Source organism: Watersipora subatra, chromosome 4 (assembly GCF_963576615.1).
Source record: "Watersipora subatra chromosome 4, tzWatSuba1.1, whole genome shotgun sequence".
Classification (NCBI taxonomy): domain Eukaryota; kingdom Metazoa; phylum Bryozoa; class Gymnolaemata; order Cheilostomatida; family Watersiporidae; genus Watersipora; species Watersipora subatra.
Window position 1 is genome coordinate 15601213 of NC_088711.1, and position 27316 is coordinate 15628528.

Below are 27316 nucleotides of genomic sequence, written 5' to 3' on the forward strand. Positions count from 1 at the left end.
ACATCAGACAGGCAGGCTTTTAGTGCTCACTAGAATAGCCAGCTTTTTTCAGTAATTGATAGCTGTGTATACCACGCACCTATCTTACAGTGATATAACTTGCAGTACTAGTGAGAAAACTTGAATTTGCATGTGAAAATTCTACATAACATGGATAGGAACAATATTCAACCATTTTTCAAAGCATATTATTTATGTTTGAGAAGTAGAGTCTGTACAACCAATGGGTATAACTACTTGTATATATTTAATAATTTTTTAATCAGCAGCTTTTGAGTTTTATTTAACGCTCTAACAATGATAGGATACCTGACAGTTTATGAATCCAAACGCCTTGTCACAGAAAGGGATTTGAATCAATCCATTTAATTGCTCCAGCGTATACTGTGGGTTTGGCTATAAATTATTAGTGATACACTATATCTATGTGGAGCCATACTGTTCAAATCATTGAAGAAAAATAAACTCTTTGAATAAAGAAACTAAACAATCTGTTGGCGGGAACAAAAACTTTCAATACTTTTACCAACTACCCACAAGGTGGGTCGGTGTATTTACGTGTCCCGTCTATTTGCTAAAAGATTTAATACAATTTATCTGTAGTTTCAAGGACTACTTAAGGAATAGATTTGATGGCAATTATCTCATTTTTAGCGAAGCTTTGTATTGACATACTTACCCATAGCAATGCATGCTGCTCAATGTGTTTTGAACAGCGCAAAAGACTTGGAATGTTCTAGATCTAGAACATGTAGATATTGGGGAGTGTATAAAGTGCATACTGAAGGCTTTATAATATAGCTTACACAATGAGCCACTAGCATCACATAAATTTGATCAACAAGAAGGCCGTTATTTATAAGTTTGGTAAAACGATAGCCATAAACACCTAGTGATAGTTAAAATTCACAGAAACTTGGTCAATAGAACTTTAAAAGGCTGAGCTTGTCACAACAATATTGCTAATTTATTATGGCCGATTCATAACAAGAGCAATAATTGGTAAAGAAAAATATAACGCAATAGACAGGTGCCCACTTTGCAAGCCATGTATTGCCATGCTGAGTATAATAACAAAATGTGCTTAAAGAGTCCCTACTGCTGAAGCCTGAGAGCATAATTAGCAGGCATCTGTGGCCCATTAAGGCCAGGATATAATCTCTATTGAGCAATCGACTACGAAGTGCGCAGCTCACCGTTGCCAGACCATAAAAGGCAAAAAGATAAAATAACAAGGATTGAATGTAGGTTAAGTCATTTGTAGGTGGCTGAATTGTTCTCAGTTGAACACAGAAAACAGCTAATTACATAGACATAGATATTATGTAAGTAAATACAGTAAACTCTTTTAAATTGTACAAGTTTTTAATAGATTGTTAGATGTGCAGCGAACGCACCATTATGCTTAAAAAATCCTATCTATGTAATGCGTATTATTAATACTACTGTAGTACCCTGGCAGTCTGCTGTGCCGTTAGAGATTGTCAGGAATAAAGCACAGATACTAAGTATAAGCACAACTAATCTAAATGACATGTACATGTGGGCCAACAACAACCGCAAGTAGTAACATGCCGGTATGCTAAGCCCAATGTTCCAATCCCTTACAATGCAATCTTTTTTCCAACCTCCACCCAAAATTTTAAAAAGATAGACACAGCTTTAACTATAGTAATTATCACATAGAATGTTTTTTATAATAAGTTCGATATATCTATGTAATAGATCCATATACCTATGTAAAATATAATATAGGAGATAAAAAGCTCTATTTCAAAGTTCATAGTGCGCATTTAGGCAGGAGACTCATCAAACATGAAGGATTTAATGAGGCGTAAGAAATGGGAGTTGTCAGCTATGTTTCTCACTACTACTCTGTCCAAATGCTGAGCAAGTCTTATAGCGAGGAGATGCTTGCACATAATGGATGAAGTCATTCTTGAGATGTTGGCTTTAAATTCAGTGCAATAACAGCTCAGGGGCTCCACATCAAAACAGTGAAACAAGCCTGATGGACTGGAAACCTGCAGTAATATTAGTTGTACACTGTGGACAGACAACTCGAATATTTTTCAGAAAAGATCCAGTGTTTTGAGTTAAGCGATTCTGATTAAACCTTTAATACGTAATTAGCCAATAACATCAGTTGTCTGTAAAATATCAAGAGTAAAAAGAAGAACCAAAGAATGAAAACAGAAATCCCAAATTATCAATGTTTAGCTCAACTTTTAATGTGAAAAATTGGGGACATATTAACAAAACAATAAAACGTTTTCATGAGACAAATAAACAAGAACTATAAAGTTATGAAAGGAGGCTATATACAAAGTTGTTCAGGAACCACAAAGCAACAAATACTTCACTGAAAGATAATGAGCCAGACAAAAATAAGATTGTTTTATGATCCATAAAGTGATGAAGGCTGGGTACAGCCATAATTGTTTATGATCCATAAAGTGATGAAGGTTGGGTACGACCCCAATTGTTTATGATCCATAAAGTGATGAAGGCTGGGTACAGCCATAATTGTTTATGATCCATAAAGTGATGAAGGTTGGGTACAACCATAATTGTTTATGATCCATAAAGTGATGAAGGTTGGGTACAACCATAATTGTTTATGATCCATAAAGTGATGAAGGTTGGGTACAACCATAATTGTTTATGATCCATAAAGTGATGAAGGTTGGGTACAACCATAATTGTTTATGATCCATAAAGTGATGAAGGTTGGGTACAACCATAATTGTTTATGATCCATAAAGTGATGAAGGTTGGGTACAACCATAATTGTTTATGATCCATAAAGTGATGAAGGTTGGGTACAACCATAATTGTTTATGATCCATAAAGTGATGAAGGTTGGGTACAACCATAATTGTTTATGATCCATAAAGTGATGAAGGTTGGGTACAACCATAATTGTTTATGATCCATAAAGTGATGAAGGTTGGGTACAACCATAATTGTTTATGATCCACAAAGTGATGAAGGTTGGGTACAACCATAATTGTTTATGATCCACAAAGTGATGAAGGTTGGGTACAACTATAATTGTTTATGATCCATAAAGTGATGAAGGTTGGGTACAACCATAATTGTTTATGATCCATAAAGTGAGTAAAAGGTAACGTAGATAGATCAAATTAAACCACAAATAATGAAGAATTTAAACCATAAATAATGAAGTCACTAATAATACTAAAAACATCCACTTACTATCGCCTTTGCATACCCACATCACATAAATTTGCACGAATGTTTGTCCTGACATACAAAGGCAGTTCCAGCATGTGAAGCATGAAAATTCTCGAATTATTCCAGTTTTAGAAGTGACAAAGCTGCTAGCGATTTTAACATAAAACATAATAAAAACATACATTGGAGATATTTTGGATTATAGCTATTATTTTCAATTGAAACTTCAATTGAAAAATTATTTATCTATTTCATGTACATACTTTTATAATGAGAAAAGACGACTCCAAATTGAGTGGAATTACCTGGAAGATGTGTCTCCCTGTTAAAGTCTGAAGTTTAACGATGTGACCCTGGTCAAGGATGTCTAGAGCTCCAACTGTGATTCCAGGAAAGAGGATATTGAGACTAGAATATAATAAAAGGCAGGCAATAGAATCATATCCACAGTACCATAGTCATTAACTAATTAACTACTACTTTAGTTTACAACCATAAGTAAGGCCGATCAGCTTTAAAACTTCATACTTGAATGGTTGCGCTACGACGGAAATGAACATCATGTGAGATCGTAAAAACTCCAAAAACAACTTTTTTCAGCTGAGGTGATAGCCTAATCTCCACAAGGATGATTAATAAACCCCACTAATTAGCATGCCTTCCACCATTTAAAAACAATAACATTCATTAGAAATCTTTTTTTTATTGAGGTCAGAGGGCTATTTTTAACACAACCTAGCCATAATAATATTAGTTTAGCTTATAGTGCTTGGCTGACATCTTCTTGCAGCCCACTACAAAATAATGATGATACCTAGATGAGTACATCATGGCAAAATATTACTACACCATAGTAAAATATTACTACACCATAGTAAAATATTACTACACCATAGTAAAATATTACACCATAGTAAAATATTACTACACCATAGCAAAATATTACTACACCATAGTAAAATATTACTACACCATAGTAAAATATTACTACACCATAGTAAAATATTACTACACCATAGTAAAATATTACTACACCATAGTAAAATATTACTACATCATAGTAAAATATTACTACATCATAGTAATATATTACTACACCATAGTAAAATATTACTACACCATAGTAAAATATTACTACACCATAGTAAAATATTACTACACCATAGTAAAATATTACTACATCATAGTAAAATATTACTACACCATAGTAAAATATTACTACACCATAGTAATATATTACTACATCATAGTAATATATTACTACACCATAGTAAAATATTACTACACCATAGTAAAATATTACTACACCATAGTAAAATATTACTACACCATAGTAAAATATTACTACATCATAGTAAAATATTACTACACCATAGTAAAATATTACCACACCATAGTAAAATATTACCACATCATAGTAAAATATTACTACATCATAGTAATATATTACTACATCATAGTAAAATATTACTACATCATAGTAATATATTACTACATCATAGTAAAATATTACTACACCATAGTAAAATATTACTACACCATAGTAAAATATTACTACACCATAGTAAAATATTACTACACCATAGTAAAATATTACTACATCATAGTAAAATATTACTACACCATAGTAATATATTACTACACCATAGTAATATATTACTACACCATAGTAATATATTACTACACCATAGTAAAATATTACTACACCATAGTAAAATATTACTACACCATTGTAATATATTACTACATCATAGTAATATATTACTACACCATAGTAATATATTACTACACCATAGTAATATATTACTACACCATAGTAAAATATTACTACACCATAGTAATATATTACTACACCATAGTAAAATATTACTACACCATAGTAAAATATTACTACACCATAGTAAAATATTACTACACCATAGTAATATATTACTACATCATAGTAATATATTACTACACCATAGTAATATATTACTACACCATAGTAATATATTACTACACCATAGTAAAATATTACTACACCATAGTAATATATTACTACACCATAGTAAAATATTACTACACCATAGTAAAATATTACCACGCCATAGCAAAATATTACCACATCATAGTAAAATATTACTACACCATAGTAAAATATTACTACATCATGGCAAAATATTACTACATCATAGTAAAATATTACTACATCATAGTAAAATATTACTACATCATAGTAATATATTACTACATCATAGTAAAATATTACTACACCATAGTAATATATTACTACACCATAGTAATATATTACTACACCATAGTAAAATATTACTACACCATAGTAAAATATTACTACACCATAGTAAAATATTACTACACCATAGTAAAATATTACTCCATCATAGTAAAATATTACTACACCATAGTAATATATTACTACACCATAGTAATATATTACTACACCATAGTAAAATATTACCACACCATAGTAAAATATTACCACACCATAGTAAAATATTACCACATCATAGTAAAATATTACTACATCATAGTAATATATTACTACATCATAGTAAAATATTACTACATCATAGTAATATATTACTACATCATAGTAAAATATTACTACACCATAGTAAAATATTACTACACCATAGTAAAATATTACTACACCATAGTAAAATATTACTACACCATAGTAAAATATTACTACATCATAGTAAAATATTACTACACCATAGTAATATATTACTACACCATAGTAATATATTACTACACCATAGTAATATATTACTACACCATAGTAAAATATTACTACACCATAGTAAAATATTACTACACCATAGTAATATATTACTACATCATAGTAATATATTACTACACCATAGTAATATATTACTACACCATAGTAATATATTACTACACCATAGTAAAATATTACTACACCATAGTAATATATTACTACACCATAGTAAAATATTACTACACCATAGTAAAATATTACTACACCATAGTAAAATATTACTACACCATAGTAATATATTACTACATCATAGTAATATATTACTACACCATAGTAATATATTACTACACCATAGTAATATATTACTACACCATAGTAAAATATTACTACACCATAGTAATATATTACTACACCATAGTAAAATATTACTACACCATAGTAAAATATTACCACGCCATAGCAAAATATTACCACATCATAGTAAAATATTACTACACCATAGTAAAATATTACTACATCATGGCAAAATATTACTACATCATAGTAAAATATTACTACATCATAGTAAAATATTACTACATCATAGTAATATATTACTACATCATAGTAAAATATTACTACACCATAGTAATATATTACTACACCATAGTAATATATTACTACACCATAGTAAAATATTACTACACCATAGTAAAATATTACTACACCATAGTAAAATATTACTACACCATAGTAAAATATTACTACATCATAGTAAAATATTACTACACCATAGTAATATATTACTACACCATAGTAATATATTACTACACCATAGTAAAATATTACCACACCATAGTAAAATATTACCACACCATAGTAAAATATTACCACATCATAGTAAAATATTACTACATCATAGTAATATATTACTACATCATAGTAAAATATTACTACATCATAGTAATATATTACTACATCATAGTAAAATATTACTACACCATAGTAAAATATTACTACACCATAGTAAAATATTACTACACCATAGTAAAATATTACTACACCATAGTAAAATATTACTACATCATAGTAAAATATTACTACACCATAGTAATATATTACTACACCATAGTAATATATTACTACACCATAGTAATATATTACTACACCATAGTAAAATATTACTACACCATAGTAAAATATTACTACACCATAGTAATATATTACTACATCATAGTAATATATTACTACACCATAGTAATATATTACTACACCATAGTAATATATTACTACACCATAGTAAAATATTACTACACCATAGTAAAATATTACTACACCATAGTAAAATATTACTACACCATAGTAATATATTACTACATCATAGTAATATATTACTACACCATAGTAATATATTACTACACCATAGTAATATATTACTACACCATAGTAAAATATTACTACACCATAGTAATATATTACTACACCATAGTAAAATATTACTACACCATAGTAAAATATTACCACGCCATAGCAAAATATTACCACATCATAGTAAAATATTACTACACCATAGTAAAATATTACTACATCATGGCAAAATATTACTACATCATAGTAAAATATTACTACATCATAGTAAAATATTACTACATCATAGTAAAATATTACTACATCATAGTAAAATATTACTACATCATAGTAAAATATTACTACACCATAGTAAAATATTACTACACCATAGTAAAATATTACTACATCATAGTAAAATATTACTACACCATAGTAAAATATTACTACATCATAGTAAAATATTACCACGCCATAGCAAAATATTACTACATTACTATTGCATGATAGTAAGAGACTATCTAAGCAGTGTAGTGGCATCAACAAGTGTCCCAGGCAGCTGACCATCTAATTATAAAATAGAGGTCATATTCAGTCTGATGAACTAACAGTTTTTAAATGTGAAAAAATGGGCTCCTTTTCGTTAATTTGCTGTTTAGATTAGTTTGTGTTACGAAGTGCCTGGATGCAGTGATAATAGTGAGAACAGAGATCCACAATACTTATGCAGGGGTGAGGTACATCAATAGAAAGATTATTTTATGAAATAGTATTGAAGATGTTACGTTTAGGGCTTCTTATTATGATACAAAGCTGGAGAATCTACGGTTCAAAAAATCTTTGGCATAATAAGGAAATTTCTCAGTAGCTATTCCACTGTACAGCATCAAAGATGAAGTATTCAACAAAATGAAGTTGAAATATGAATTTAGCGAAAAAAATTCAATAAAAAAATTAAACATGAGAAGCGTTGAAGAAGCAAATACTTGTTGTATGGTGTCAACAATCTTTTGAGTTTTTAAGAACCAACATTTTTCAAATAGCAGATATTTTATTAATGCAAATAAGCAAACTGCAAAAACACAGGATTTCCTGCAAACGTGAGCCATTCGAACATAATATTTACTCTAATATGTTAAACAAAAGCGTCCTTATAAACTGCCACTACTTTACAGTGCTGTCAGAAATTATGAGACCACCTAATTATTCTCCCCATTTTTCATCTTTGCACCTAGCTGAAACCATGTTAATTCATCTAGATACCATATATTGCACATTATTACATGCAAAAATGCTTTTTTCTAGCAAATTAAAGGAAAACTATTTTATTTTTCTTTTCCAATAGAGGCAAAACAATTAGTGCCATCAAGTTATCTGTTTAGTGTCCAATCATAAATATTGTTAGTGGTAAAACACAATATTATCCATCTGTGTTAAACATTCTGTAATCCCACAACGTCTTATAGTTAGTAAATAGGGTTTGATTCCGCTGACTATATGTTATAGATTTCGACCTTCACATCTAGTTGAGATTTAGCGCATGTTGATATATACATGTACATATTGATCTGCAGCCCAGCCAAGACTAGCCAACTCAACTTTAAGAGATTTTTTGACACTACAGTCTTCTATGGAAATACTAGCCAAAAGCAAATAGGCAAAACCATGAGCAGCTCGGGTAACACCATCCCATGTAAACTTGGTCTTTGAGAAAAGGGGCAATGAGTTAATGCTAACTAGTTACAGATATACAAACCACTTAGATGATTATACCTTGAAAGGGCATCCATATAATCTACAAAAATACAAAAAAACACAGTGTGTAAAGTAACCAAATGTATTCTAACGGTTGATTCCTTTGATCAAGTGACACTTCTTAACAGGTGTTTCCTTTTATAGCAGACTTAGTAGAGTGACCTTGACTCATGCTTTTACTGATAGACTCTGTGTATAATTACAATAATAAAACTCTTAAATAAACTGATATGCTAGTACAGAGTCTAAAATACCATCTTGTGCCAACATTCCAGGCTGCACAAACCTCCATAAAGTCTGTAAATCATTAAATTATACAAATTATTAAAAGGTTCCTTTATTATTATATATTATTTTATTTATTAAGGTTACTATTATAGGTATATAATTAGGTTATTAATTAACACTATTGGGTGGTTTGAAAAAATTTCCATCTCATATTTGACATCAGTTGTAATTTTCTATAAAAATCACATTGACGCATAGATAAAAAGCGAGATTTAGAATGTAAAGGCGTACACAACCCAGGTTGCTTATCAATGCATCGTTCAACTAATTACATACTACATACTTAATGGGCCTGACTGGGGGCATGAATGAGAACATATAATAAATATATCATCTAGTTTACATGCCTTGCATATTTAAAAAACCCTAATTGGAAATTATTATCCAATGTATTTAAAAATGTTTCATTGTCCACAAAAGTGTTGGTCCATATATTTAATTCCCAAAGTACTTGCTAATTCCATGTCTAGTCTTGTTAATGCTAACTCTAGTAATTCCTAGCGCTAGCAAGCCAACCAAATATATCTGCACTAGCATCAAATTCAACAGCGACATCCGTTTGCCAAAAATTATTTATTTATATTTCTGTTTTAAAAGAATTGTTTTGAAGAGTCACACCAAGTGTTATCATCTACCTAACTGTATCTAGTATCAATATATGGCACACAAAGAACCCATTACCATGGACCAAATTTGAGTAGAATTATCAGTTTTTAACTTTCCTTTAAAAATATTTTAACTTTCCGTTAAAATAACCAAGCATTCATATTTGTAAAAGCATGCATTGCAAACTTCACATTCAGTAAATTTTTTTCTGGAATTTCAAAATCTACTTACTAAATGTTTTAAAAATGTTTGCATAAAACTTTTATTCATGCTTGCCGTCAGCGCCTAAATCTCTACATCATGTGTTAATCTTTCTATATAAGTTTCTAGGAAAGACGATGTTCATGTATTAATTTGCCAGTACGTTATACGGTCATGTACTTAATATCCTATAATTATGCATTGCTTTCTCGTCAGCATTTCAAATGCGTATTTTCCCTGATATGCAAGTGCTTGTGAATTAGAGAGCAGTATAATTGCTACAATAATACGTTTGTATAATGCATGTATATGGCTTAAAATAAGCTAATAAAAATGTATGTACTGTGATCATATCTGTACAGCTTGTTATCTTCAACCAATAAAATTAGAAATGTTTAAAATTTAGCCTACGTGATCACTCAAAAAGATAATTTTACAGCTGCTTGGTTTTCATATTTAAAGTCAGGACAAAATAAAGATTAATTTAACGTACAATTTATGGCTATTGACTAAATTTGCAATGAGGAACAATGCCGTAGATAAGAATTTTAGTTTTCCAACAAAGGGGTCCAGTTTATTTCGCACTAGTTTAAATTTAAATTTCGCAGTAATTAAAAGCCTACGGGACAATAAATCAAATACACCTGGAGATGCCATAGCAAAGAAACTGAGCAAAGTGAAGGTCATCAAAAAACTTTAGAGTGAAAGAATTTGTTCCGCAACTAATCTAACAAGATTTGTAGCAAGAATGACTCGAGAAGATGGCCGTCTGAGCCTGTTAGCTACATTCTCAAGCTTGAACCGATAGTCTTGACGAGATGTGACACAAGAATTATAGGAACTGGAAACGAATACGTCACACGGCGTAATAAGTTAAAGATGATGTTGCAAAAAATTTTAGTAGATCTTATCAGAAGGTATCAGTACTTTTTACCATTTGCGATTATTGTTGATGTTTGAGGTGATCTGACTACCAGAATGTTTCAAGATTAAAATCGACAAAACTTGATCGTCATTGAAACGCTCAGTTTAAGTGAAAGTGTAATTATGACATCTGTAGTTGCAAGGAGATGAACAGAATAGAGACGCGCAATGCTGCAAATTGAATGCAATACCCGATATCAATTATAGCAATGATAACGACTAGTGATGTCATTTTGCATGTATTTCTGTTCTGAGCGTTTTAACCGTAATCAAGTTTTGTCGATTTTAATTTTAAAACATCCTGGCAGTCAGATCACCTCAAACATCAAAAACAATCGCAAATAATAAAAAATATCGATACTTTCTGATAAAATGTTGGGTAAGTTCATCTTTAAATTAAAACTATCAAAGAAAACTTGCAGATCTTAATACCATAAATCATTGTAACTAGAAATGTAAAGATGCAATAATACAGTTAAAACACCAAGTTATGACCTAATAAAAACTAAAAATTGATGTACTAGTATACACTTAAATATAACTGTTTGTTCATAAATTTGTAGCCTGTTGAACTTCCGTATGAGCAAAAACTGTGGAAAAATTACGAGTTGACCTAAAGACCAATTTATGAAAGCTTTGCAAAATCGAGGCGAGTTGAACTTTAGAAAGTGTCCAGAGACCTGCTACTAGCTATCAATGACATTTTCTTCCCAACATTACCTGAGGAATGTGTGGCAGCGTGTTTAACGGTGGAACAAAGCTCGGCAAGAAGAACATCTGTGGCATTCATCCTACAAGGTAAGTCACTAAACCTACTGCATATATTAGAAACGTAAGCATCAAGAACAGTCCCAAGGGAGCTGTTCATAATAAATGAAAACAATGGATCTTCTTGTGTTTTTAATTGTTAATTTTAGTATTATACTATAAAAGCTGGATTATGAGTATGTAAAAGGATGTACACAAGTATTCATCCAACAGTCCAATGAAAAAACTAGTTATAATTGTGCCAAAAACAAGCTAAATTAGTGCACAGAGTTATACATAGCAACAAAAGAGCAGACTATGCATTTGTGACGGAATTACTGTAGATGCTCCTACAACGTAAATAATCCATTCCAGGAACTTTCACATTATAGAGATTTTACGTTATACGAACAGTAAAATCCATGTAAATTCCATAATCGATTCCAAAATCTTTTTAAACTCATCCCTTAAACAGGCCAAACAAAAAGAAAAAAGACTTGACTTTTTAATTTGTGGGTTGTATCGTGACTATAATATTATTAGTTTGCATCGACAACTTTTCTCCTTTTTCTGATTAATTTCACTGGTTTTATAGACCACGATTGCAATATGTTAACAATAAATTGATGGGGGACTGCACATATTCGACGTCTATTTACAAAAATTTGTTCATTTTTTCTAGACAGCAGTCTATTCTGCAAAATAAAACTAAAAACAAATATTTTATATGTCTACAACAAAACAAAACAGAAATATATTTTACTATAAAAAGAGCAATGTCTACCTGTTCGTCGTCTATCTGTACCTAGGGGTCAAGGTTATGATAAAAGATAACTTTCGGCGATACTTCCAACTCGTGACATTCAGATTGGTAGACCGACGCTGTAACACCTGCACCTATCAATTGCCTTCAAGTATTTATTAAGAATTACACAGCTACCTCTTTGTTTTATTCTCTGTTTTGTCAACACATCTGACGATCTATCACGACGAACTAAAATGTTATTGTCATTGAAGTTGTATATATAATAGATATAACACCATACGTATATCGTATTTTCTCACAAGTGCAGTGAGATATGTTACCATTCAAATTGAATTTGAGAAGTTGCTCTACTTGACACTTTACATTATATGGAATTTTTTACCTAGGACAAAGCAAAAATTCACATAAATCATTTACATTATCTGTAATTTACGTTATAGGAGCCTCTACGTTATAGGAGCTTCTACTGTATGCTCCATTGTCTAGGTAGCGTCAGAGTTTTGCCAAAAATGAAGTTCAGGCCTTCTACTAATTGCAATTAACATTAGGATAGCATGGATGATGGAAGATGTGAATGCCTGTGTTATAAAAGTTTCTTAAGATACGTAGGATTCATACATGATAATCACAAACTAGCAGTTAGTGTCATGTAAGGTTGTGACCTTGACACGGGTCAGAAGCTTCATGCGATGCACGGAGAAGCTATAAGGGATAGACATAGGAAAGAACTATATACAATACAAGTGAGTAGCACAGCTTTACAGTTAAAAGAAAATACGAGGTAAAATTTCAGAAAAGAAGTTAGCTATTTTTGTGTGAGGACAACTCCAAAACAAATAGTATGGGTGTCTTGCAACAAAATTCACATTACCGTTATTTGGTATCAAAAGATTCACATGTCTTACTCTTCTGTGTTGCAGGTGCAAAATATGTGGAAATGTGATTACAAGCTCTTAAAAGCTCAAAAACGAACAGTTAATCGCCGCCATCACGAAAACGCTGTAGGTTGGAATCAATTTACTTCTCTGACGTACTCAAACAATTTAGTTAGTGTTTTGACAAGTGATGTTATCACGTGAATTAAAAGGCCAATAAAAGGCTCAATATAAAACTTCTCGTAGCACTAGTTTATGACAACCATTTCGGGTTCCACCGAAAAGCCTGTATCAAATATAGATGCTCGCTACTTTACAGCTTTGTTTCAGCTTGGTCTAATCGTCTAGTCGTAATCTGATCATGTGACCCATACTTCCTGCCAAATTGTGCGAATAATTTCTGCAGCATTTTTCGACTATCACAAGTGACAAACAGACTCGTCATGTTTATCAGAGGATGATATGCACTCCTTCGAGCTAAAGTTACAAAATTAAACAAATTTTTACGGTGGGTTTTGAGATATCAGCGCTCAAAACGACAGCATTACAATGATGATGGAATAGACGCATAATGACAATAGACATGGTTTTATTGAATGTGTGAAGTATATTTGTGAAAATGTGTTGACGAATGAGGTTGCATGAAAGTGTAAACAGAAACCATCTTGTTCAACTATGTCCCATTTGAGCCGTTTTGGAAAGGGATTCTATTCTAATCTACGGCGTCTTCGTGATGGCTGCGATTAACTGTTCACTTTTGAGCTTTTAAGAACTTGTAATCACATTTCCACATATTGTGCACTTACAATACAGCAGAGTAAGACACGGTGAATCATTTTATACCAAATAACTGTAATGTGCATTTTGTTGTAAGTAAACCTTTAATGTTTAAGTCACACGGCAAAAATAATAATGGCTGTTTAGTTCATGAAAAATTTGTAGTAGTCCTAATTGACAATTGAAGGAATCACTTGAAATGGTCAGAGTTGGCTTGCACCTCAATGTTGCCCGGAGCATCCTTTGATTTGAAGTTTAGAGGCTCCACAGAGTCTGTTCTACCAATCACGTGTTAGCACATATAAAAGAACATTTTAGACAGTGTGATGATTGTAATAGTTGTAGCTCTGTCTATATTGGTTGCACACACTAAAAGACAGCTTCACCGATCCCACAATGAGTCTAGGGGGCCATGAACATGAAGTTTAAAATTGAAATGGGCAATTGTATATGAATTTTCCATTGTTGCTTTGAAATGCACTGTCTCAAGCATGTACATGATGGACATAGTAATTCAAAACCTGGACCAGTTAGAGGAGATACCGTAAAAGCTTTATTTGAACACTATGACACTCTGTTTTTTTAAGTAGCACTTCATTCGAAGTGATGTTCAAACAAAGGGTTGTACGTTACCCTTAATGACATCACACATCTTGTATTTTCTAAACATCTCGTTCGAATTTTGAGAAGATAAACCCTTTTGTAGGTGAATTGCTTTTCTTTTCTTAGTTCGGGCATCTTGCCTCCTTCAAGCGGAGCAACATTAACCTCTTGGGATACAACAAATTTGCTAACTGACCTCCAACTCGTCGTATACAGTGAAACATGGATAACTCGCCCTCGGATATATCGAACACATGGTTAACTCGAATGGATTTGCTTGGTCCGTTCCCACGCAATGATAAATGGCTTTATATAACTCGACCTCGGCACCGTTAATTCGAACAGTTTTTTGCCGAATTCACAAACGTGGTTTCCGTTCAATTTATTTCGAAAGAGTTTTCACTAGTCGCGGAGCTGAGACTACTCTGCTTTCTTAACGAAAGCGCTTTTTATACGCGTACAGTGTACATATAATTTCCCCCGTACCATATAATGGAACCGAAAAAGAAATCGTATAAAAATGATTAATAGGGTCGCTAAGACGTCCGCTTAGTTACGGCCAAGCTATAAACGTTAGAAGGTATTAGCGATAAAAATTTAATAAATATAGACACAGCATGCAAACTACATATTGTAACAGTGATTATATGCGGATACATAAAGATAAAATGTCACAAATAGGCTCGTGGCTTGGCGCCTGCTATAACAGACATCCGCTTTACGATGGCATCACGCAAGCAAAGAAAAGCGTGGAAACCTTCTGACAAACTTAAAGTACTCGAGGAAATCGAAGCAGGACATAAGCTATCAGCATTATCAAAAAGAGAAAATATTCCAAAAAGTACAGGGTCAACATGGATTAAACAAAAAGAAAGAATAAGATCGTTATGTGACCAAAATTCACCAAGGCTAAGAGATCGTTCAACATCGCACGATGATTTGGATGGTGTATTATTGACTTGGTTTAGACAAGTGCGTAGTGAAGGCATACCTATCGATCGGCCAATTTTGTTAGAAAAGGCTAACAAGTTTTTAAGGACTATAATAACTGCTTAAAATCTATTTCTACAATAAGTCACACTGTTGATCTTTGTCAAAAAAATACCTTGTCACAGACTACACTCGATAAGTTTTTTAAATGAAACAACTGATCAGATGTAAAGCATGCTTTTTTGCATTGGTCATAAATGTTTACTTATGTCCAGTTTTAAAAATTATCAGGAAGAATAGATATTTTTCTATTGGGCTGAGATTTGTTTGCAGTTTTAGGTGATGTGACTGACAAGACGTTTTAAGATTAAAATTGGCAAAATTGATCTCGAGTAAAATACTCAGAAGAAAAAATGTCTTCTGAGCGTTTTAACCGCGATTAGGTTTTGCCAATTTTAATCTGAAAAAGTTCTGGTAGTCACATCACCTAAAACAACACACAAATCTCAAGTGTATAAAAATATCTATACTTTCTGATAAATACAGTCAAACATGGATAACTCGGCCACGGATAGCTCGAAAACATGGTTAATTCGATCAGTTTCTTTGGTCCGTTCCCACGTAATGATAAATTGCTACAGATAACTCGAACTCAACACTGTTAATTCGAACTGTTTTTTTGCCCAACGGCTACCGAAACGGTTGTTATCGCTTTAGAAAATCACTTTATTCAAAGCCATAGAGGTAAACCTCATATTTTCGTAATTCATAAGCGTTGTTATTACCACCATCGGCAAAATAATTTTGTCAACGACTTTTCTAAAGGTTTGGTCAAATTTGATTTACACTGCTATACGATTAATAGCACGGGCTTGCCGGATCACGCGCGCAAGGATTTTCGCCACGCACATACAAAACAAAAACAGCATGTTGTTTTGTATGTGCGTGGCGAAAATCCTTGAGTGCGTGACCCGGCTAGCCCGTGACGAATAGTTTTCCGACGTTGATTCCGTGTTGAATCAACGTCGGAATGTTGAATGTTTAAAACGTCTTAAAATTGTTCTTATTAAACTTATACGTTGTCTTAGCTAAAAAAACTATTCATCGTTTGACCTAAACACAGAATACGTGTGTACATTCAATAAGTATCCATTCAAAAAGCGTGAGTGATATACAATGTACCGTTAAACCTCGTAAAACTTTTAATTGAACTGCCTCGGAGTGTTGCTCTTAACGAATCCCAGGTAAAGTAAGGGATTTTTCTTTGGTAACTTTTTCTTGAAGTTGCATAAACTTCAAGAAAAGTCGGCAAAATTGATCGTGGGTAAAACGCTCAAAAGAAAAAGATGTCTTTTCTTTTGAGCATTTCAACAACGATCAAGTTTTGCCAATGTCAATCTAAAAAAACGTCCTGGCAATAACATCACCTCAAACAACAAACCAATCTCAAGTGATAGAAAAATCTCTATACTTTTTGATAAAAACGTTTTAAACTTTACATTAGAAGCATTTAATTTGAAACAAACCATTTGTGCTTTTGATTTATATTATAGTTTGCATATGTACATGTATCTACTAATAAATAAGTAAATACATGGACTTGTGGCAGTGCTCTGATAACTTGAACGCTCTGATAATTCGAACACTTTTGCTCGGTCCCGTGAAGTTCGAGTTATCCATGTTTGACTGTACTTTAAACCTCTACATCAGATGCCCTTCAACTTACAACAAATAACCTATACTTTAGTTTTATATACACATGTAGTTTGTATATGTATCTACTGATAAATACATTCACTTGTGACTGTGCTCTGATAACTTGAACACTCTGATAACTCAAACACTTTCGCTCGGTCCCGTGAAGTTTGAGTTATCCATGTTTCACTGTATCCCTCTATATAAATCTCAAAGTTGGTCGTCGTCTGTTTGGATATCTGTTGGTCTGTCCGGCTATAGCTATTGAAATCTTAGATATTAAAATTTCGCATTCTGCTGAAATTGAACTCACGAAGATTGCAGCTGCAGGTTCGAGACCACGGAAGCTCTTACAATTCAAAGCTCTAACATATACTTTATACACCCTTTTCCCACATTTATACGCTAAATGACGTAATAATCGAAACTCCATTAACGCTATGAAACAATAGAATTTCATAGCTAATATAATATATTTTTTTTGTAATACTTATAATATATTTTTTTGTAATATACTTACTAAAAATTCCAAATGCCAGATTTCATTTTAACATATTTTGTAACTTCTTTTACATTTGAAGCGTGCATAAAATATTTTACAGTTTTATGTCCATTATGAAACCACATAGTAAAAACAAGAGTTTGGTGAATTCTTGCCCTTCTAAGATTGGTATTAGGGTCATAAATTTATCGAATTTGTTCTGATAGTGAGAATTGCTATACTGTACTAATATAATTATGCAAAGCTACTTGAAGATATTAATGATTTATGATTTTAAATGCTAATAAATTTAAACGATCTTGTAGACTTTGGTTTGACTTTTCAAGGATTTTTTTGTTACTCAGCCAATTTGATGTAGTGCGACTGAATTATTAAGATATGACCAGTGTTAGAAAGGGTGTTGAGCTTAGAAAATGTTTTGAATTGGCACATTTTACTCTCTTACTATGTTGAAGTATGTTCCACGAGGTAATGGTCAATGTCGAAATGAAACTCGGCGATTAGTCCTAGTTATTGTAAATGCAAAGCAATATATAGAGCAACGATACACATATTTAAGACTATGGTAAATTGCATGACAGATTTGAGTTAACTCCTGTGCTAGTGATGTTACCAAACATTGTCAGAATTCGTCGGGTCAACATATTTCTTGCATTTGTTTTATCAGCTTACTCCATAGATACAGTAAACCCTAGATATACAAATAATCAAAATAAGTGAGGCCTATAAATAGCATGACGCAACGTCATGGTGATGTGTAGAGTGAATCAGCTGATCTATGAACTCCTATTGACTTAACACCAAAGCCTGCACAATTATACCATAGTTTGTGCATCTGAGACTGCATATTTTATTAAAAATATATAAAACTTATATAATGACTTTGGATGAAAAAGGCAAGAATCTTACACACGTGGCAATGGATAATATCAATGATTTAGAAGCTTCTATATCATTGATAATACAAAGAGTGACCAAATAAAAATTAAACTAATAACAAACTAATCAATCAAATGCGATTTAGAAGCAGTTAAGCTGGAAAACTGTATTAAACACCCATTAGACATGACTGAAAATAACTAGACAAGATAGTTTTTGTCCAAGGTTGGTTGAACTAGATTCCTGCTTTGAAGCGGCATAGTGTATTCTGATTTTAATATAGCGATTTACTCTTTTGAGTAGATTGGTGTGTATGCACTGTGCATGTAAAACCTTGACTGAGGTTATGTAATAAGACATATGCTATTGTCTGTGATGTTATTCTCTGTGTGATACCATAGCTATCCATGAGTGAACATAAGCACTTTTCTACAGCAATACATATTCGACCTATCAATGGGGTTGGCGTCACCAATCCTACTCTGTCTTTAACTGAGATTAGGGCTATGTCATCACTACTTCTACTTCCCACTACTACACCAGTCAAGAACTTGATACAGTCATAATATTTGAGTTAGAAAAAATTTTTCATCACCGAACTCCTCATCTGCACCTTCCTCAGCTTTTGTCTCTTCTTTTTTCTTCTTTCTAGCCAGCGAATGTAGCAGGAGTTGGCCAGTTCTTTCAGCCCTGCTCATATCCAGATCAATACAGTTAGCATTGGAACTTGGTGTGATATCTGCTTTTATGAGCAGTGCTCGAAGTGCAGATCTAAAGCACTGCCCATTCGGGTTATTGTTATAGCCACCCTGACATTCTCAATGTGATCCTGGTTGATCCTAGTTGATGTAAGGGTAGTTGCTGAAAAGATATTGAACAATGCTATGTACAAATTTGGCTGCTGACTCAAAACCAATGATGAAGGTTTTTCTATTACTTTCTACTAGCAGCTTTTAGCTTGGTGTCTTTAATTGGAATAGATAGGTTATGATATTGTTGAGAACTTCTTGTTTCGAGTTTAAGTTCTGTCTTGTTATGGGCAATTCAGGATATAACAGGGGTGTTGTAGTCTCCTCTGATGACATTTCACTAAGAATTTGGTCTTATTGTAATGTTTATGACTTGAAAACTATTGTGACAAGCATGCTTCCATTACTAAAGTCATTGCTCAATTGAAGGTTCTGATGCTGTAGTGCACATCACTGCGACGTAACTTCGTGAAAACAACAGCCAATTATATGCCTCACTTTTGCTCCATTGTAATGATAGCTATTCGCCAATCTAGGGTTTACTATAGTATATCTATGGTTTACTCAGTACAAATTATAATCAAGTCGCGGTCTTTTTTGTGCAGTTAGCTATAAACTTCACTCTTGTAAGCCAATAGATATACTCTTATAAACCAATAGATATTTTAACTTCAAAATGCAGTAGAGCTTCCATTATGTATGTTAAGTATATGTTCGTGCGCTCAAGGATATACAGCCCATATATGTGGGGGCTGTATATCATCGGTGCACTACACGTGGTACTAGCGGTTGTATGCAGTTATTTTGTTACAATTGGAAAAAATAATAGCTAAATATTAACTAAAAAAAATTAAGCCATTTCTTGTGTAAAAACGTTTATCTTTTGCAAACTCACACAATGGTTATTATCTTTGCGAAAATTACTCGTGTTCCCGCACTAAATAGTAAATCTGAATGTCCGCATCCGGTTTTTAAAAGCTAGACATTTAGCGTTAACGGAAGTAGCGGTAAATGCGGCGACACCGCGTTTCATCACTTTCCGTATTGCCTGTTTCGGGATCCATAAAATGCCAGGTCACGTGAGGTGTCCCGTCTCTAGCGAAATCATTATTGCATTGGCGGGTATAGTTTTCGCTATTGGCGACTACGCTGACTGATCATTTTCACACGGCTACTTTAGAGGAACACATTTACTACTTACGCATAAGGTTGATGTTTTGGTAGGTACCTTATACTCTTCAGTTTAATTAATAAACTTATTCGAAAATTCAAAGAAATATGCTAAATGGACCAGGCTGAAGGTACGCTGGACTTGCGTCCAACGATGCCAACGCAATTTTTGTGCAAATGATTTGAATTGGTTACCTATATCCATTTTAGTACTCGGTTTATGATACTTACTAGGCTCTTTTTATTTTCGTGGTAGTCTAATTTTCATGTTCCATTCATCCATGATGCTTAAGCTTATTCCTTAGTAGACCCTGTTTCCTATATCAGTGTAGCATGCAAAGGAGAGAGTAAGACTTCGACCAACGTCCACTTTTGGAAATTAGATTTTTATCTTGTGAAGGCAATCAGGAGTGTCAGTATGTGTTTGCAATATTTTTTTTACTCCAAAAATTATTTGTTTCTAAAAAATAATTAGCCTAATGTTTTGTGGCTTACATTTAACAGTACAATTGATGCTAGTACACCTAATACAAAATTATTAGTGTATAGTTTAATATGACACGCACCATGTTCCACCATTCCGATATGGTTAAAACATAAAATACTTTATATTATAATATGATAATCCAGTTTGATGCAAATATAGGCGATCCTATGATATCAGCCTTGTGTCAATATTGATTTATCAACAATGTGAAGAATCGGTGTTGGAGAATAGGAACTACATTTTCATTTCATTAGATTGGAGAGTATACGAGTTGATGTTTACCAAATATGTTGTCTGATGCTTGTTGTTTTCCCTAAACTGTGGGGTTGCCTGCTGTTGAGGGTGGATAATTTATTAGATAAGCAGAGAGATGGAGAGTTGCAAATACCATGCTAGTTCTTGCATTTTCAAGTAGTATCTTTAGTCTGCTTGAACTGATATGCTTGAGCCATTTTGCTAATCATTTAGGAACATGTCACGTTACTACCGTACAAACTAATTCAATATCCGCTCAAATTTTCAACTAAGACCATCCCATTTTTTATCTTCTCCACATACATAGGCTTTGATGATTGCACATGAAGCTTGCAATGACGTAGGTCGTTGAAACATGGCATCAACACAATACGTTATAGTTGCGCTGATTATTAATGACAACATGAATTATTGAAATTGTCTGATCAATGGTGACCATTGTTACATCCATACCAGAAATTGAATTTATACTACGCCATATTTAAATAAATAAAAGCTTCTATTAAGTGTGTCACGTTGAAAGCTGTTTTATTCCGTAATTTTGATTTAAAAGCACTAATTACCCAGATTTAATACAATTTTCTTTTTTAATTATTAACTAAGAATATTTAAAGACATATCAGTAACTCGATGTATAATAAGAATGTCATAATAATTCAAATTACTTTCTTGACACTAATTGAGTACATTTTTCTAGACCTACCTAGTCTCTATTATGGAATTTGTGTCATTCAAGTCAAACTTAATTATGTTCCTGTGACTGCTTTCTGATGATGTTATCGTATTGAAAGTCCTTGGAAAGGCTGCTCATAAGGGTAACTGGTAATAATCCCATACGCCGACCCATACCTGTATCTAGATAAGGCGGTTATAAATGCTGTAATGGCTCATAATTCTGATAATTCGATAGTAGCTACTTGGCTGAGAGGAGGTGATTACTTATGATTAGACTGAAGCATTAGTATGGAGGTGGTAATAATGATGATAACAGCATGCTCTTGCAGAGATCTAATAGCTATTTGAAGTGTTCTATCTATAATGACTAGATAACTTCCAGCTTTCCATACATATTTAATTCAGAAAAAGCTGATTAGAAAAAAAACTATATGTATCTGATTTGTATTATACATATCTAATTTGTGATATAAACTCCGCTCTCCAAAGTCTCACTATGTTAAGGATTGTCATAATAGTCGTTCCATCCTAATGCAAACAATTTTTATTATCCAATTCAGTTCTGTATTTTGTAAATCATTGAAGTTTCTATTCAGTTCTGGTTTGAATTTTATGGATGATGCCATGCTTGTATGTCTATATAAAACAGGTGCATGTAATAAAAGTTCCTCATCTACAGTAACTGACCTGTTATATAATCACCAGTCTTTTGAACTCACAAATGATCAGGATTATTTTTGCTTGTGCAATATTTTTCAATGTTTTTTGGTGCCACTATTCTACCAAAAATGTCATAATAGCTTAGTTACGAAGTATACTTTTCATCAACTAAACATTATATACTTTCTGGTTGATGATCTATTATGAAGAATCATCATAATAGATTATAAACTTTGTTTAATTAATTATTGCATAGAGTGCATACCTCCTGATTCTTTAAAAATCTCATTTGTCGTGCACAAGGCCAATGACCTAACGTTTGTGTATGCTTGTAAGCGGGCAAGCTTTTCCGCTTGTAAAGCTGTTAAATTTAACAGGTCCCCTGTTTACAATTAGCAATAAATAAGCTTGCCAGCATTGGGATGTGTTGATCAATCACACTCGAGTTATGCGATGTGTATAACGCATTATAGGCATCTTGCAGCTAGGGATTGCAAGGTTGCTTGGAGAAATTGCAGAATATGGAATAAGTGTTGTTTGTAATGATTCTTGTAGGGATTGAAGGACAACAGAGATATGCGAGACTTTTCATTTTCTACTTGGCAAGCTTTGTAAGTGTTTTACAAGTTTACTACTGTATATTTTAATATGTGGTTTAATTCTGTTTGACAGACATATCGACATAGCTTTTTGCTTTTTTATAAACGATCAAATATTTTACCACTATACATTGCAGAAAGGCTAGCCCATGGTATTGGGCAACCTGATGACAACAGCTGTTAGCCCTGCGAGCTTATCCAAAACTGGCAGAATGTCAAGGCCTGGCAGCATGTCAAGGCCTGGCAGCATTCAGAGTTCCGATGGTCAAGAGGCCAAAAAGTACATATTACTCCGAGACACTGTTGCCAAGTGTCGATCAATAGCTGGAAGCTCTCGATCTCGACTTCTATCTAAACGTAGTGAGCAAAGGGTGTTGAAAGGGAGTCTTTGGCAGGAAATGGAAGGATATAAGATGCAGCCAATCTCTCCTCCCCAGTCGATTAAATCACTTAGTCGTAGTCTATCAGTTCAGTCCAAACGCGCTGGTACGCCCTTGTTCAAACAGTTTGTGGAAAGTTTAGAGGTAGAGGATTTGACGCTGCAGTGCGCCTCCGCCATACTTGCTGAAATTTCGCCTGAAATTTGCTCTCTTCTGCTGGCCATACCTACAAGTGAGGAACGATATTATATCCACTATGATACAGACCGAATAAATCATGCCCAGTACATCAATGTTGGCTCTGATGTCATAGTAAGCAAAAGGAACATAGCACCTTGTCGGGCAATGGTGAAATGGAAAGGTCGTCTGGCTGGCAAACAGGGAATCTGGTTTGGAGTGGAAATAATGGTCTGTATACACTATTATTATACATATACAGTCAAACATGGATAACTCAAACTTCACTGGACCGAGTGAAAGTGTTCGAGTTATCAGAGCGTTCAAGTTATCAAAGCACTGTTACAAGTGCATGTATTGTATTTATCAGTAGATAAATTTACATATACAAACTATAATATAAATCAAAAGCATAAATGGCTTGTTTCAAATTAAATGCTTCTAATGTAAAGTTTGAAAAAAATTTTATCAAAAAGTATAGAGTTTCTTCTATCACTTGAGATTTGTTTGTTGTTTTATGCGATGTGACTGCCAGGACGTTCTCAGATTAAATCTGGTAAAACTTGATCGTTGTTGAAATGCTCAGAAGCAAAGACATCATTTTCTTTTGAGCCTTTTAATCAAGATAAATTTTGACGATTTTTCTTGAAGTTTATGCGAAAGTTACCTCACTTTTCCTTGCTTTCAAAGGGCCATCGCTAAGCGGATGTTTGGTAAAAATCAAATTTTTCCAAACCTTTAGAAAAGTCGTTGACAAAAATATTTTGCCGATGGTGGTAATAACGGCGCCTATGAACTACGAAAAGCTGAGGTTTATCTCTATGGCTTAGAATAAAGTGATATTCTAAAGCGATAACAACCGACTCGGTAGCTGTTGGGCAAAAAGCAGTTCAAGTTAACAGTGTTGAGTTCGAGTTATCTGAAGCAATTTATCATTACGTGGGAACGGACCAAACAAAACCGTTTGAGTTAACCATGTGTTCGAGCTATCCGAGGGCGAGTTATCCATGTTTGACTGTATTTATATATATATATATATGTACACATGTAAAAATAATTGTTTCCTCTCTCTTGTTAACTCATGTGGGTGGTAATATCTACTTAAACTCGGGTCTCCTACCAGAGCCTCGGAGTTTGGGCATTCATCTCAAGATCTGATCGCAAGCCAGATTTGATGTGCAGGTGTTATTGCACTCAATGCTCTGGAATACTGGAATTACAGTTGTTCTAACATGCCAGCACTCGTCAATCTCCTCCCCTAGTGGGGGATATTTTTTCACTTTTTCTTTTTGATGGTTATGTTGTAGTCATATACATATTATAGATCCATCTGTGATCTGCGCTTGCATACTTTCTGTAACTGTGATGTAGGTATTTGCAGCTACGAATGTATTTGTTGTTTGAAAACAATCTTATTACTCGTCATCATGTTTTAAACTCTAAAAAAGACAGCTTGTCGAATACAAACAATAAATACTGTAATAACTTGTTGGATTGGCTTATATAGTTCAGGTTTACTTTTTTATAATAGTTGATGTTTTATTTTAATAAGTGCCGATACACAGAACATCTTTCCTTTTAAAACTATTAGATTCATTTATTAGTTCCATAAAATATTTTTGAGTTAAATTGTATAGATAACTAACTCTCTTTTAGAATATTGGCTTTCACAAGCCAGCTAGGCTAATATCTGCCTGTAACTTACACTTTTAATCATTTTATTTTATATTAGTCTATATATATAGTTTATATTAGTTTATACATATAGTTTACTATAGTATTATTGTTGGTATGCAGGACGAGCAAAGTCAAGGTTCAGGGGACAGCGATGGCTCGGTTAACAACATACGACTCTTCAACTGTGAAAAGAACAATGGCATGATAGTTAACATTGGACAGATAACTCTCGTGCCACCAAAACCGCCGATGAGACGGCCAAAGAAGAAAGCTCCATCTACACCGAGTTTGAGTAGTGAAAACAATTTCTTAACAAATGGGAGTCAAGTGAGTGATCAGTATACCAACGACTTAGTGAGTCAGACGGAGTCCGAGCTATCGTTCTTTGATGATATAAACAGCACAGAGACAGTCCCATTGGTAACGATACAAGTCGGTGACAGAGTATCATGGCCGTCTGACCATGGCAGTGAGAAGGCGACTGTTCGGTGGATTGGTACTTTGCCTGATGAGGACTCCTTGCAAGGAGAGATTCTAGTAGGAGTCGAGTTTGTAAGTTGATAGAAGGAAAAGCAAGTAGAAGTGAGAGCTAGTTGCTGCGTTATGTAATTAGCCAACTATCTAATCACAGAATGTAAGAGCTGTATTATTTGCGTTGATATCAACTGTGAATTGTTTCTAATAAGCCAATGCTCTTGTATAGCGCCTCTTTCCACGTTTTATCTCTGCCTGCTGCGGTACATTCGCCCCGTGTATTCAGTTTTTTCATTCTGCCATCTCACATCACCTTAGGCCTTTGCATCAGGCTATCTCTGATGTAACAAGAAATTTATGCACTGCATGTGTGCGTGTAGGGAGCATGCTGCGTAAAATGTCAAGTCAAACTGCTGTAAAAGTGTAATCCTATCAACAACATAAAAAATTGGAACAATTCGAAGAGTAATATTGAAGTTTTCAGTTTCAGCAGTGAATCACTATGTTTTCATGACGTGGTTAATGTTTGCGTCATCTGCAGGATGGAAACCGCAAAAACCTACAATTCAATGTACGCGAACAATGCAACCTCGCAAATTTTTATCCAATGTTTCGTGCATGCGAAAGATGGAAAAATCGAACTTGTGAATGATGCTTGAGAAAGTATGGCGCAAGCTATTCCATTTTAAACATTTTTTACACTTAAGTTATTTCTATTTCGTAAGCGCGTTGCTAACTGAAATGGAGTCCGCCACTATGACCTCTGGCGTAGAATTTGCCATCTTTTTAACGAAGCGCCTGCGTTAATCCGCAACATGCCATGTCTATCGAAACACTTATCCCACGATAACTCAAAGGTCGCACAATTCCAAATCTACATAGCCGCACAATGAAAAGATAGTGAATGCGTTTCATTGGGCATGCTGATAGATAATTTCATTACATCATCAGCAATTCTTTCTCTTTCTTGCAGTGTACTTCTTAAAAATTTCTTACACGCTTTCGTAATCGTGATCTTAGTTGTCCTAGCACAAGGCTGTATAGAGACCGTTGTCATGCCTCATAGTCGTACCCTCGCTCCCTCTCACCTTTTGCCAACTTGAGCTTTCCTATTTTTGAATATGCCATAATAATGTTGCTGCTTGGATGGGTGACTAGAATGGATGTATTAAATATGCCTGGTTCTTATGTTTTCAGTTTTGTTTAGAGATTGTGCACC

At 33.5% G+C, this 27316-nt stretch overlaps 2 protein-coding genes across 2 annotated transcripts in view; one reads left to right on the forward strand and one right to left on the reverse strand.

The window, feature by feature from the left end:
- Window positions 1-721: 721 nt before the first annotated feature.
- Window positions 722-11811, reverse strand: LOC137394591 (zinc finger SWIM domain-containing protein 7-like). The gene is made up of 4 exons (XM_068081324.1): window positions 11741-11811; window positions 9020-9041; window positions 3504-3606; window positions 722-2024 (listed from the first exon to the last, which is right to left on the reverse strand). The coding sequence occupies exons 1-4, from the start codon at window positions 11808-11810 to the stop codon at window positions 1794-1796; spliced, it is 426 nt and encodes a 141-aa protein (XP_067937425.1). The 5' UTR covers window position 11811; the 3' UTR covers window positions 722-1793.
- An 8834-nt stretch (window positions 11812-20645) lies between these two features.
- The window catches only part of LOC137393021 (ubiquitin carboxyl-terminal hydrolase CYLD-like), a 31393-nt gene continuing 24722 nt past the window's right edge, over window positions 20646-27316 (forward strand). The window contains exons 1-4 of the mRNA XM_068079402.1: window positions 20646-20763; window positions 23346-23401; window positions 23527-24177; window positions 25744-26175. Of these exons, the coding sequence (XP_067935503.1) occupies window positions 23539-24177; window positions 25744-26175 (1071 nt within the window). The 5' untranslated portion in view covers window positions 20646-20763; window positions 23346-23401; window positions 23527-23538. The remainder of the gene's footprint in view (window positions 20764-23345; window positions 23402-23526; window positions 24178-25743; window positions 26176-27316) is intronic.

Coding starts and splice junctions, on each gene's coding strand:
- LOC137394591 (XM_068081324.1), bottom strand. CDS start 11,810: ATGAATGCCACAGATGTTCTTCTTGCCGAGCTTTGTTCCACCGTTAAA. Junction 3,607..9,019: donor TATATGGATGCCCTTTCAAG/GTATAATCATCT, acceptor ATTATATTCTAG/TCTCAATATCCTCTTTCCTG. Junction 2,025..3,503: donor CAGGGAGACACATCTTCCAG/GTAATTCCACTC, acceptor ATATTACTGCAG/GTTTCCAGTCCATCAGGCTT.